Source organism: Pelodiscus sinensis, chromosome 3 (genome assembly GCF_052426305.1).
Source record: "Pelodiscus sinensis isolate ZL-2025 chromosome 3, ASM5242630v1, whole genome shotgun sequence".
Classification (NCBI taxonomy): domain Eukaryota; kingdom Metazoa; phylum Chordata; order Testudines; family Trionychidae; genus Pelodiscus; species Pelodiscus sinensis.
The window spans coordinates 157410825-157425202 of NC_143054.1; the positions used below are offsets into that span (position 1 = coordinate 157410825).

The following is a 14378-nucleotide window of genomic DNA, read 5'->3' on the forward strand; positions in this document are numbered from 1 at the left end:
TGTGGGTGAAAGCAGGCACTCACTCAGATAAATGTTAAGACAAACATATCTGCAGATGAACACTGTGCAAAGTGATCGCTCCATATCTGACTCCTCCGTCTTCATTTCAAAGTAAATCTGCAAAATGCCTTCAAAAGACAAGCCTGGAGATGTTAAATTCATAATTTTGCTAGACACCAAAAAGCATGGACTGAACAGAGACACTGGGTTTATGTTTATTATCAGAACCTGTAACTCACTAATCCCCCTTCCCTCCCAGCTGCCTTTTTCCCTTACCCATTTTTCCCCCTCAGATGACTAGAGAGTATTAATGGGCCACTTCACCTTGAATAGTCCCTTGAAATATGTTATCTACTTAGGCTAAACAAACTCTTTCACCCTTGGCTTTAGCTTGTAACACTGTGAGTACATGTCCCACATCTGAACAAAAGCTCAGGGTAAGCTCAAAAACCTCATCTCTCTCATCAACAGAAGTTAGTCCAATAAGAGATATTATCTCACCCACCTGGTTTCTCAAATAACCTGGGACCAAGACTGGTGCAACAAAGCTGCATATATCAGAAAACAAGTTAAGAAATTAAATCAGAAAAGAGCTTGAAGCATCATGGAAATGGATTTGAATAGCCGTATTATGCCATTCACAAAGCGGTCACAATTTGCACAAGATGGAAACACCTGTCATTCCATATGGGTGCAGAAGGACGCTGGTCGATGCAGAAACTGTATGGAAAAAGCAGTTGGCGAAGGGGAGTAGCAGCAGCAGCTGTATACAGAGAGGGTGACTGAAACAAGCTCATGGAGAAGCTATCCAAAGGCTAATCTGAACCGCATCTATTTGAGGTTAATATTGCAGACCCAGAACAATCTGTATTCAGGCCAGGACATGGAACTGAAACTACTTTCAGGATGATTTCCTGCTGCCAGCAGATTCAGCAGACATTCATTCTCATCTTCTGGACCTCTCTGAAGCATTTAACAATATCAAGCATCAGGTACTGCTGCCTTGCCTGAGGGTATCTGAGTAAAGCAATAAAATGGATTATGTTTTTTCCTAGGGGGACACATCCAATGAGTCATAATGGGAAATTACACCTCTGTCACTACAGCCCTCACTTGTGAAGTCTTACGAGTCGTTCTGTCTCTGGTCCTGTCCAATACATGACATGCCTCTGCAGTTGTTGACTTGAGTCCCACGACTTGAACTCAAGTCCGACTTAAGTCGCCTAGGTGACTCAACTTGAGACTCGACTTGGGTTCATTGTTTATGACTTGAGACTTGACTTGAGACTTGCTAATTTTGTTAAACTGACTTGGTGAAAAAATTGTCTGAAAATGCTGCTGTTCTGACACTCCCTGAGCAGTGATCGCGGCCCCACCTCCCAGCTGCTCCCCCCGCCCATGCCAGGCTTCCATCCGGTGCGCAGCCGGAAAAATCAGGAAATACCGGACTGTTCTGTAGAATACCGGACACCTGGCAACCCTAAGTACTTCAGTCAAGTAAACAATTATTATATGCATGAAGATGCAAGATTTCAGATTTGTAAAAAAGAAATTGATAAAAATATTGTATTTACTTGTCAACAATATGCTACATTGTTTGTGGGTTACTTTTCTCTCGAAACGATGCAATATATGGTGAATGTGTTCCATTTTTTGTTGTTGTTTTGAACGCATGTAGGCGCAATTTCCAGTTTTAACAGAGAGATACGACAACAATAATTCAAAAATAGTCTATTGGCTTAGGATTTGCAAAAATCTCATTGATTGTACGTGCATGTCTATGAAATTTTGCATTAATATGCCATTTTTGAAATTTCAAAGTGAACAAAAAGAAAAGAAAATACAAATATTAAAATAATCAAAAAGTTAATATCCATCTGTGAAGAACAAGCAAGAAAACTCAAAATGTCAAACTTTGAATTTATTGTTTTGTCCAAAAAAACAGAGAAAACACAATCAGCTAAGTGCAAATTCTGTGGGGTTGTAATCACTGATGGCATTGCAACAACTTCCAATGTTTTGCGCCTTATAAAAACCCATCCGGGAAAGCACAGTGAGTACGAAAACTATCTGCGACAAACCACGGTCGATCCTGCCTCACAGTGTAAAATATCTGATTTCATTATAAAGCATGATGATCAAGGTGTTTATGGAATAAATCATCCCAAACAAAGGAGAATAGTCAGTTCTTTGGTTAGAGAACTGATAATTGGTTGCTCACTACCACTTTCAATAGCAGAAAAACCGCAGTTCAGGCAATTTTGTCAAGTGTTGGATCCCCAGTCACGAGAAATAAGTCGGTCACCCGTTATGACAGAACTGGACAATTTGTACCATAATGTGAAAGCTGATGTGTTGGCACTTCTTACTGAGGTGGACACAATTGCATTGACGCTCGACATCTGGTCAGATAGAAGAATGAGATGCTTTTTGGGAGTAACAGCCCACATGATAATAAGGTATGAACTCATGTCAAAACTGTCATCGTGTAAAAGGTTCCTTGGCCAGCATACTGGTGAGAACATTGCAGAAGGGTTAGAGAACATATGTGATTCTTATAAAATCAAGGATAAAATTAGATATGTTATAACAGACAATGCTGCGAACATGTGTAAAGCATTCACCATAGCATTTAACAACCATGAATCAGAGCAGCAAAGTGATATGCAAGATGACACTTTGGAAAATGAAGATTTATAGGAAGACTTAAACCCAGAAGTCATTACATCAGTCATCCATCATGTAAACTCAAGCAGATCTCCAATTAAGAGACTAAGGGTATGTCTACACTACAAAGTTAGTTCGAACTAACAGACGTTAGTTCGAACTAACTTTCATAGGCGCTACACTAGCGCTCCGCTAGTTCGAATTTAAATCGAACTAGCGGAGTGCTTAGTTCGAACTAGGAAAACCTCATTTTACGAGGATTAAGCCTAGTTCGAACTTACTAGTTCGAATTAAGGGCTGTGTAGCCCCTTAATTTGAACTAGTGGGAGGCTAGCCCTCCCCAGCTTTGCCTGGTGGCCACTCTGGCCAACACCAGGGAAACTCTATGCCCCCCTCCCGGCCCCGGATCCCTTAAAGGGGCACGGGCTGGCTACAGTGCCCGTGCCAGGTGCAAGGCTGCCAGCACCCAGCCAGCAGACCCTGCACCTGGCACGGCACAGATCCACCCAATCGATGTCCCACAGCCCACCCCCTCTTCCCGGGACCAGGCTGGTGGCTCCCGGGGGCTTGCCCTGGACCGCAAGAGGCGGGCACCTTCCTGGGCTAGTGCAGACATCGTGGACCTTGTCCACGATCTCCGCACTAGGCACAGGAAAGTGGCTGTCTAGCGCAGGAGAGCTGCCAGCCTGACCACCCAGGAGCAGGTGTGCATGAAAATCAAGGGGGTCCACTGAGACCCCCGACCCTGAGCCCTGAGCTTACAATGGCCGTACTGGGTCAGACCAAAGGTCCATCTAGCCCAGTAGCCTGTCCGCCGAAAGCGGCCAACCCTAGGGACCCTGGAGGGGGTGGACCAAAGACAGTGACCAAGCCATTTGTCTCGTGCCATCCCTCTCCAGTCTTCCACAAACTTTGGGCAGGGACACCACTCCTACTCTCTGGCTAATACCACTCAAAGGACCCAACCTCCATCACTTTATCTCACTTCTCTTTAAACTCTGTTCTAGTTGTAGCCTTCACAGCCTCCTGCAGCAAGGAGTTCCACAGGTTAACTATTTGCTTTGTGAAGAACAACTTTCTCTTACTAGTTTGAAGCCTGCTACCCGTTCCTTTCCTTTGGTGTCCTCTAGTCCTTCTTTATGGGAACTCATGAAGAACTTTTCTGAATGCACCCTCTCCACCCAACCCCTGCTTTTAGAGACCTCTCTCCTATCCCCGCTCCATCTCCTCTTTTCTAAGCTGAACAGTCCCAGTCTCTGTAGCCTCTCTTCATATGGGACCTGTTTCCAACCCCAGATCATTTTAGTTGCCCTCCCCTCTCCCAGCCTTTCTCTTCCCCTCTCCCACCTCCTTTTCCCAGTCTCCCCCAGTTTTGTTCAATAAAGACTGAGTCAATGTTGGAAGAAACGTTATCTTTATTTTGTACATCAGGAAGGGGGGCTAGGGAAGGGTAAGTGGAAGGGGGTGAGGGAGGAATGGGGTACGAGCCCCTAATGGGGAGGACTGGGGTGGCTCTGTGGGCTTCTGGGGGTGGAAGCTCTCCTGCAGCCCCCCAACTGTCCCCTCTCCTCAGATGGCAGCCTGCGGCAAGTGCAGCCGGGCTGATGGCCGAGTGCTGTGATGTGCCCAGTGTGGGCACTCTGGGCACTCCAAGCCATGACTGGTTTTCAAGCGGGGCACCCCTGAGAACTGTCTGTCCGGGGTGGGGGTAGGGTCCCTTTAAGCACAGCCCTCGGCTAGCCTGAGACAGCATCTCCACGCTCTAAGTCCTCCTCTGATGCCCTGCCGGCACTGCTTCCGGCCATCCTTAAGCCCTGTTCAGGGTCCACTCAATGTGGACATGCTAGTTCGAATTAGCAAAACGCTAATTCGAACTAGTTTTTAGTTCTAGACGCGTTAGTTCGAATTAGTTCGAACTAACTCTGTAGTGTAGACATACCCTAAGTTGCTTTGCTCATACTCTGCAACTCACTGTCGGGGATGGTCTCAAGGAGGCGAAGTTATATGGTGCCCAGGCAAAAGTGTCAAAAATCTGCAGCCTTCTTCACACAAGTACCCTAGTCAAGGAAGCCTTTGAAAGAAGGTTTGGTCTTCAAGCTAGTATTCCCCAAACAAATGCCACCAGGTAGAACAGTACTTGCAGACAAATAAATGCCTGTGTGTCCCTGGATGAAGAAAAGCTGAAACAAATGCTTGAAGAACAAAACCAGTATAATTTAAAACCCAGCCAGAGGGATTATTCCCAACTAAGAGAACTAGCTTTGCTACTCCAGCCATTTCTGGATGCCACAGATAAAGTGCAAGGTGAACAGCATATTACGATTTCAGCAGTGGTGCCATCAATAATTGAACTATACCACCACCTTTTGGAATTTATTCCAACATACTTGGGGAACATGGTTACAGCTTTAAGAAGCAGTATTGAAAAATGTTTAATTGGCATTTGCATTAATGCTGGTTTGATACCATTACCAAATCCTTTGGATGACACAGAAATCTCACTATTGGCTTTCACTCATTTCATGTACTTTCTGGCAGCTGTGTTAGACCCTAATTTTTGCTTCTGGTGGCTGGAAAAAATTAGTTCTGATGATGCTAAAACTAATACTGTGAAAGCAGAAATTGTTTCACAACTTCAGCAGTTTTGTTCAAATCCTCACAGTTTGTCTGCCTCTGGCTGTACTGGCCAGGACAATGTCTCAAACTCTGATGCTGATGGCCCAGTAGTTAAAAAATCAAAACATGCATCCTCACTGTACGTTTATCGAAGGCCAGCTAACACCACCACACCACAGCTGGGAGATTTTGATGATGAGCTGCGGCGTTATTAAGAGCTAGCTACTAAGATACCCCCAACAGATGATGGAATTGATGTGATGTCTTTCTGGAAAAGTCTTGGAGAAAGCTTTCCATTGTTGCACAAGGCTACTATGAGTGTGTTTATGGTTCCTGCCAGTAGTGTACTGGTTGAAAGGGTGTTTAGCCAAGGAGGGATTGTAATACACCCACATCGTGCCAGACTGGGTGATAATGTAGTGAAAAATATAATATTTCTTAAATGTAATACTGAATACTAACTTTGTTAATGAATGAAGACTTTTTTTTATTTCTAATGTCATTTTGTGCACCTAGTTTTACATAGCTGTAGCTCAAGGATGCTATGAATATATTTGTAAAAATACATAAAGTGTGTAGTTTGTTACCTTTTAGCTGAGTAGTCAAAAAATAAAGAAGACTACTAGTAGTTGGCAAGTACAATTCGGATTTATGTTAATAAATGAAAACAGATAGTGATTATTCTTATTTATCAATATAGATGGCTAGTGTACAAAAGTGACTTGATATTTCTTAAATTAAACCTTGAGACTCAACTTGGGACTTGACTCGAAAGAGACTTTAGGGACTCAAGACTCGACTTGAGACTTGAACTATAGTGACTTGAGACTTGACTTGGACTTGACAATGACGACTTGAAGACAACACTGTGCCGCTGTCAGATGAAGTAGACAGACGGCAAGGACACAGCTGCCAGCAATATGCAGATGATATACAGCTCCACTTATCACTAAAAATGACCATACCACTGCTGAAGGTGAACCTGAGCAAGACAGAGATGAAACTTGTGCACAAAGGAAAGCATTTAAGAGTTTGCAACCACCAAACAGTCTCTGTTGATTTATGGCATACACTCAGAACTGGTTAATTCAGGCTCTTGGATTCATTGCTGATGTAAGCTCTCAACACACTGGAACCAATGAGCAACGGTTTCTACCATCTTTGATTAGCTAGGAGAATCCATCCCATCTTTGGTGTTGGTGATTTTGCCTGTTGTTTCTGCCTTTAGACATCATTAGAAGCTGGGAGGGAGGAGTCAGGATGGTAGGGAGTGTGGGAAGAATTCTGGGATAGGGAATGGCAGAAGGCTGTGGGAGTAGTATGGAACCAATAGGGGAAGAGATGTGTTAACAGACACACAAAGATGTGAGGTAGATCTAGGGAGAAGAGCTGGTGAGCTTGGGCTTGGAGATGGCATTGGTGCCAGGAGAAAAATGAAGACAAACAGCATCTGCACACTGCAGAACTGCACTGCTGACATGCATACCTCTGACACGAACAAGGACTGACCTTGTGGACAGGGAGAATGAAAGGAACAATAAATGTAATTTAGCAAGCAAGCCCCAACTTTGGGGTTTTGCTTTTCTCTGTGCTCACTGATGAAGCAATGAAGAAAAGAGACACAGCACTCAAGTCCTTCTATCCTGTACTTAGTTTTGGAGGTCAGCAATGTATTCACAGGTGCAGGAAACACAGAGACCTACATCACACATCCTGGAAGGCCAGTTACAGGAGAAACATTTTTCAAGTATTTTCTGTGGTGTTTGTAAATTTTAAATTTGCATAGTTCCACTATTTTAGCCTTATCCAATGTAATGGTGCAATTAACATATGGTAATGAATTAACCATTGTGTATGTGTACAATTGCTCTTTAACTAAAGGGGCTAGGAACCATTCACCTGTGCATGATTGGATCTATACTGATAATTAGCAAAGAGTCTCATTTAGCATAAGTGGCAATGCTTTGAAAATAGGAGGAACAGATTTTTATCCTGCTCTTTCCTCTGAAGAACTGTAGGTGGCATCACATGCAGCAAAATGACAATGGTGAAGACCCAGACAGTCAAATGTATATACTAACAAAATGCATACACTATTATTAGTCAATTGAGTAATCAAGAACTATGGGATTCAGTGTGCACAAAAACAATTAATCCTGTGATATCTGATACTTGAAATACTTTAGGTGTCTGTCTTCTGTTTTCTAGAGTTACAGTATTCATATCTCAAACTGCCATGCAAATAGATTCTCATCATTTCAAAGTATGGGAGGGAGAAAAAGAAACTGATGTTATATAATTTTTATAGATATCATCATTTGATCATCTGGGAGTTATGAAGGTTCTGAAGGTCACAATGACATAGTACATTATTCTTATTCAAGTAGTGCTGACAAGAACTTCAGATGCGTAAACTAGCAACTTATGTAAATGTTATTTGTCTTTGTAGGGTTTAAGGTAAATAATTCTCCAGCCTCTTGGTTCTCAGAACTATATAGCCTTCTGATTTATTTTCTACTACATATTTGAAAGAGTTTGTACATGAGTCTGTCTGGGCATCTAATTGTTTTTTCAAGAGCGCCTCCTAAATGGTAAGAGCTAGGACCACCAAATTTGGTAGTCAGCTTCCTCTTATCCTAACTTAAGCCAAGGGAAGGGCTTGGTGGTGCCAGGAAAATGGGATGTGCCTGGAATGAGATTTCATCTCATAAAACCATGCAGAACTGACACAAAATCACCAGGAAAGTGAAAGGGGCTGGTTGGGGATATGCTCCTCCCTGTCTGGGACTGCCCCAGTAGCAAGCCTCCCAACCCCTAGGTACGCTTTAGGGAGGACAGGGAAGCTGACATTTCTCCCTCCCCCTCTCCACCAATTCATACAGGGACATTGCTAGCTGTTCCCCCTCATCAGGGAGCCAGGGGAAAAGTGAACAGTTTTCTCCATTCCTCAGTCTTGCTGGGGAACACAGGGAGCAGATGAACATGGACCTGCCCCACCTGGGGCATGGACCCCTCCCCCAGCTGTACCTGCTGTAGCTGTAGCACCCATGGAGAGGCACATTTCATCAGCCCCTGGCTGCTGCAGTGAGATAGGACAGCCTGCATACTGAACCCTTCACCTCCAGCCATACCCTAGAGCAGCGGTGTGCAACCTTTTTCCTGGCATAACCCCTGGAAATTTTGATTGGGAGGAGGGAAAAAAGGGTCGTGGCTCCTTTAAATAAATCCTGCTCTGCTTACCTGCCACTACCCCCGCCCCCACTGAGCTGGGAAAAGAAAATGGTGGCAGACCCAGCGCTATGACCCCTCAAGAGGACAACCCACGGGTTGCACACTGCTGCTCTAGAGCAATGATTTAAATGGAATTAAGGATCTGAGTGATGTCATGTAAGTCTTCTAGTAAATAAATCATCTGTAAAATAGTACATGTCATCAGATCTATACATCTGCTGTGCTAGTAAAAGGCCAGGTACCCAGATCTGTTTGTGTGCAGGTCACCAAGCATGTTTATTCTTTCAATAACTTTATAGTGCAGTGATCAGAGAAAAAAATTCCAGGTTGGTGCTTCATCTTCAGCAAACCTCAATATCCTGAATTATGGAGCAAGAGGGCGTAGAAAAGTGCAAGTGCCTACATCCTTATGCTGCAGCCTCCAGTCATATGCATAATGGATTGCCTGCCTATCTCACATTAGTCTTTCCTTTTCACTTCCTGTATTCTTTTTACTAAGTACTGGGTTCTGACTTTTTCTTGTGAGAATAAATGTTGTCTGTTAGTCATTTTAAGGCCCTTGTGTGGCAGGGAGACCTAGGATCTTGTCTTTTACTGAAATGTACCACCTTACATTTAATACAATAAAATTTAACATCCCAGTGGTGGGAAAAATACATCAGCAGCCCAACACTATAGCATTTAATTTCAGAAAGGGGAACTACACAAAAATGAGGAAGATAGTTAAATATAAATTAAAAGGTACAGTGACAAAAGTAAAATCTCAGCAAGCTGCATGGAAACTTTTCAAAGACACCATAATAGAGGCCCAACTTAAAAGTATATCCCAAATTAAAAAACACAGTAAGAGAACCAAAAGAGTGTCACCGTGGCCTAACAACCAAGTAAAAGAAGCAGTGCCCAATAAAAAGACATATTTTAAAATGTGGAAGTCAAATTCTAGTGAAGAAAATAGAAAGGACCATAAACTTTGCCAAATTAAGTGTAAAAATATACTAAGAAAAGCCAAAAAGGAGTTTGAAGAGCAGCTAGCCAAACACTCAATAAGAAATAGCAAAATGTTTTTTAAATACATCAGAAGCAGGAAACCTGCTAAACAACCAGTGGGACCCTTGAACGAACGAGATGCTAAAGGAGAACTCAAACATGATAAAGTCATTGCGGAGAAACTAAATTAATTCTTTGTTTCTGTCTTCACGGCTGAGGATATTGAGGGAGATTCCCAAACCTGAGTCATTCTTTTTAGGTGACAAATCTGAGGAATGATCTCAAATTGAGGTGTCATTAGAGGAGGTGTGAAACAAATTGATAAATTTAACAGTAACAAGTCCCTGGGACTAGATGGTGTTCACCCAAGAGTTCTAAAAGAACTCAACAGGGAAATTGCTGAACTACTAATTGCGGTTTGTAACCTATCTTTTACATCAGCTTCCGTACTTAATTACTAGAAGATAGCTAATGTGACACCAATATATTAAAAGGGCTCTAGAAGTGATCCTAGCAATTACAGACAGGTAAGTCTAATGGCAGTACCGGGCAAATTAGTTAAAACCACAGTAAAGAACAAAATTTTCAGACACATAAATGAAAATAATTTGTTGGGGGAAATTCAACATGGTTTCTGTAAAGGGAAATCATGCCTTACTAATCTACTAGAGTTCTTTGAGGGGGTCAACAAACATGTGAACAAGGGATATCCGGTGGATATAGTATACTTAGATTTCCAGAAAGCCTTTGACAAGGTCCTTCAGTGAAGACTTATCTTAAGCAAAATAAGTTGTCATGGGATAAGAGAGAAGGTCCTTTCATGGACTGTGAACTGGTTAAAAGACAGGAAACAAAGAGTAGGAATAAATGGTAAGTTTTCCGAATGGAGAGAGGTAACTAGTGGGTCCTCCAAGGGTCTGTCCTGGAACCAATCCTATTTAACTTATTTATAAATGATCTACAGAAACGGGTAAACAGTGATGTGGCAAAATGTGCAGATGATACCAAACTGCTCAAGATAGTTAAGATCAAAGCAGACTGTGAAGAGCTTCAAATGGATCTCACCAAACTAAGTGATTGGGTAACAAAATGGGAAATGAAATTTAATGTTGAGAAATGTAAAGTCAGTGTTGCACATTGGAAAAAATAATCCCAACTATACATACAATATAATGGGGACTAATTTAGCTACAACTACTCAAGACAGAGATCTTGGAGTCATTGTGGATAGTTCTCTGAAAACATCCACTCAGAATCCAGCAGCAGTGAAAAAAGCAAATAGAATGTTAGGAATCATTTAAAAAGGGATAGAGAGTAAGGCAGAAAATATCTTATTGTCTTTATATAAAACCATGGTACGCCCATATCTTGAATACTGCATACAGATTGCCTCATCTCAAAAAAGATATATTGACATTGGAAAATGTTCAGAAAAGGGCAACAAAAATTATTAGGGGTTTGGAACAGGTCCCATATGAAGAAAGATTAAAAAGACTTGGACTTTTCAGCTTAGAAAAGAGGAGACTATGGGGGGATATGATAGAAGTCTATAAAATCATGACTGGTGTGGAAAAAGTGAATAAGGAAAAGTTATTTACATGTTCCCACAATATAAGAACTAGGGATCACCAAATGAAATTAATAGGCAGTAGGTTTAAAACAAATAGAAGGAAGTTTTTCTTCACTCAGTGCAGTGTCAATCTGTAGAACTCCTTGCCAGAGGATGTAGTGAAGGCTAGGACTTTAATGGGGTTCAAAAAAGAGCTAGATAGATTCATGTAGGTTAGGTCCATCAATGGCTGTTAGCCAAGATGGCTAGGAATGGTATCCCTAGCTTCTGTTTCTCCGGAGGTGGGTGACAGGGGAGAGATCACGTGAGGATTACCTATTGTGTCTCCTCCCTCTGGGGCATCTGGTATTGGCCACTGTCGGCAGACAGGATGCTGGGCTGGATGGACCATTGGTCTGACCCAGTATGGCTGCTCTTACGTGGCCTTCATAGATCATGCTTAAAGATGGCCCTGATACATTTTTATTTTTTAACTATATTTGTGTTCTTGAAAAATCCTGCAGGTAGTTGGTGGAATTTCCCTTGTTTGAAGCTAATATTCTCTGAAATTTTCAACGGTTACATGTTTACATGGGGGAAGGAGGGTGACTCCACAGGAGCCGGTTTCAAGCTCCCGCCTCCCTGCTCCTGTGCTGCGTCTCTGATACACGGTACCTTACTTAACAACAGGAACACCATCCTTTATCTGACTTCCAAGGTAAGAACTAATTATTTCAGTACAGCAAAGACATACATCTAGCTCTAGAAGCAATCTGCCTCAGCTATGCTTTGGATTACAAGGGATGTAGTCTTGTCTCTATAAATGTTTTACAATGAATGGTAGTGTTAAAAGTGTGATATTCTAATATGATCTAATACCCTGGGGAAACACAGAAATTCCAAATGGGAATGAACTCAGCATTCCAAATGGGAGAGATTCCATTAGACTGGAAAAGGGCAAATATAATACCCATCTATAAAAAAAGGGAAGTAAGGGCAATCCATGGAATCAGCTTAATTTCTGTACCAGGAAAAATAATGGAGCAAATAATTAAGGAATCCGTTTACAAAAATCTAGAAGATAATATGGTGATAAGTAATAGATAGCATGGATTTGCCAAAAACAAGCCATGTCAAAAGAATTTGATGACTTTCTTTGACAGGATAACAAGCCTTGTGGATAAGGGAGAAGTGGTAGATGTGGTATATCTAGACCAGCAGTTCCCAACCATTTCCAGATAGGGACCCATTTTGACAATTCATGAAGACTTGGTGACCCAAGGCAATTAAAAAGTAGGGGGAGGAGGGAGAGCAGAGCCACCTGGGGAAACACTTGGTGACCCTTCTGAAATGTAATGGTGACCCACATTTGGGTCCCAACCCATAGGTTGGGAAACCGTGATCTAGACTTTAGTAAGGCACTTGATACAGTCTTGCATGACCTTCTCATTAATGAGCTAGGAAAATACTGCCTACAGAGAACTACTAGAAAGCAGGTGCATAACTAGTTAGATAATCATTCCTACAGAGTAGTAATAATTGGTTCACATTCACGCTGGAAGGGCATAGTGAGTAAGATTCCACAAGGATAACTTTTGGGATGGATTCTGTTCAATATCTTCATCATCGACTTAGATAATGGATAGAGAGTACACTTATAAAGCTTGCAGATGATACCAAGCTGAGAGAGGCTGCAAGTGCTTTGGAGGATAGGTTTAGAATTCAAAATGATCTAAACAAATTGGAGAAACAGACTAAGGTAAAAAGGATGAAATTCAATAAGGACAAAGGCAAATTACCCCAGTTAGAAAGGAACAATCAATTGCAAACAAACAAAATGGGAAATGGCTACCTAGGAGGGAGTACTGTGGAAAGAGATATAGCGGTCAACCTAAATATGAGAAAAGAGTGATTCTTCTGCTCTTAGAGTTGCCAGATAGCTTCACAAAAAATACCGAACATGGTGGTCAAGATGTGGGCACACCATGGATTTATAGGGTGGCATTATAATATTTTCTGTGTTGGTGTCTCTTTCTTAATCGTTCCTACATTCTATTTTCTTTTTTGACAGCTGCTGCACATTGACCAGAGGTTTTCAGAGAACTGTCCATGAGGACTCGAAGATCTCTTTCTTACAGTTAATTTAGACCCCATCATTTTGTATGCATAGCTGGGATTGTTTCTTCCAGTGTGCCTTTACTGCCCTTTATCAGTGTTAGAGTTGTTAATACAACAACTAATAAACTTCAACTGGTAAATAAAATTCATGCAAAATATTTTCTCGATGACATCCTTACATCAATCATTCTCAAACATCCACATACTTTATTTTAACTTTATTACCTTTTCGGAAATTACAAACAAATACATGCACTCTTAATACATGTATCTCAGTTCTTATTTAAAAAATTATGACGTCAAAAGTATTTGAGTTTCCCCTCAACAATTTGTAAAACATGAAATAATTAACGTATTGGAGGGAAAAAGTAAGGAAAAAACGTTAACGGTAATAACTGGAAAGAAAATATTACCATAGATAGGTTTCCTACCACCCCTAAGACACCCGGAGGCGTAAAAGATAATATTACAACTTTTTCCAATGGCAATGTGTTTTCTTTTTCTATTAAGTTACTCAGTAATTAGAAAAAAGTGTTAATCATTGTAATCTATGTATACAATGTACAGGCAGTCCCCGGGTTACGTACAAGATAGGGACTGTAGGTTTGTTCTTAAGTTGAATCTGTATGTAAGTCGGAACTGGCGTCCAGATTCAGCCGCTGCTGAAACTGATCAGTTTCAACAGTGGCTGAATCTGGATGCCAGTTCTGACTTACATACAGATTCAACTTAAGAACCCCAGGCATCCCCAAGTCAGCTGCTGCTGAAACTGATCAGCGGCTGATTCCAGGAAGCCCGGGGCAGGGGCTTCCTGTAGTCAGCCACTGGTCATTTTCAGCAGCTGCTGACTAGGGGACACCTGGGGCAGAGCAGCTGGGGTGCTGCTGGGTTGGTCCAGTGGCACCCAGAGCGGTGCTACGGGACCAACCGGCAGCGCCCCAGCTGCTGTACCACAGGCGTCCAGAGCAAAGCGGCGGAACACACGGGCAGCGGGACAGCCCAGACGCGCTGTGGCTATCCTGCTGCCCTCGGGCTCCGCGGCTTTGCTCTGCTCCGCTCCCCGTCCCTCAGGTCTGCAGACCAGGGGGACGGGGAGCAAAGCGGTGGAACACACAGGCAGCGGGACAGCCCAGACGCGCTGTGGCTATCCTGCTGCCCTCGGGCTCCGCGGCTTTGCTCTGCTCTGCTCCCCGTCCCCCAGGTCTGCAGA

General features: G+C 42.4%; 1 protein-coding gene across 5 annotated transcripts in view; it reads right to left on the reverse strand.

Annotated features, from left to right (window-relative positions):
• The window catches only part of SUSD4 (sushi domain containing 4), a 124322-nt gene that overhangs the window by 71953 nt on the left and 37991 nt on the right, over positions 1 to 14378 (reverse strand). The window contains exon 1 of one of the 5 annotated variants that reach the window (XM_075925262.2): positions 506 to 784. The exons of the other annotated variants lie outside the window; for them this stretch is intronic. Coding sequence (XP_075781377.1) covers positions 506 to 554 — 49 coding nt within the window. The 5' untranslated portion in view covers positions 555 to 784. Of the gene's footprint in view, positions 1 to 505; positions 785 to 14378 lie in introns of those variants that run through there. 5 annotated transcript variants of the gene reach the window in all.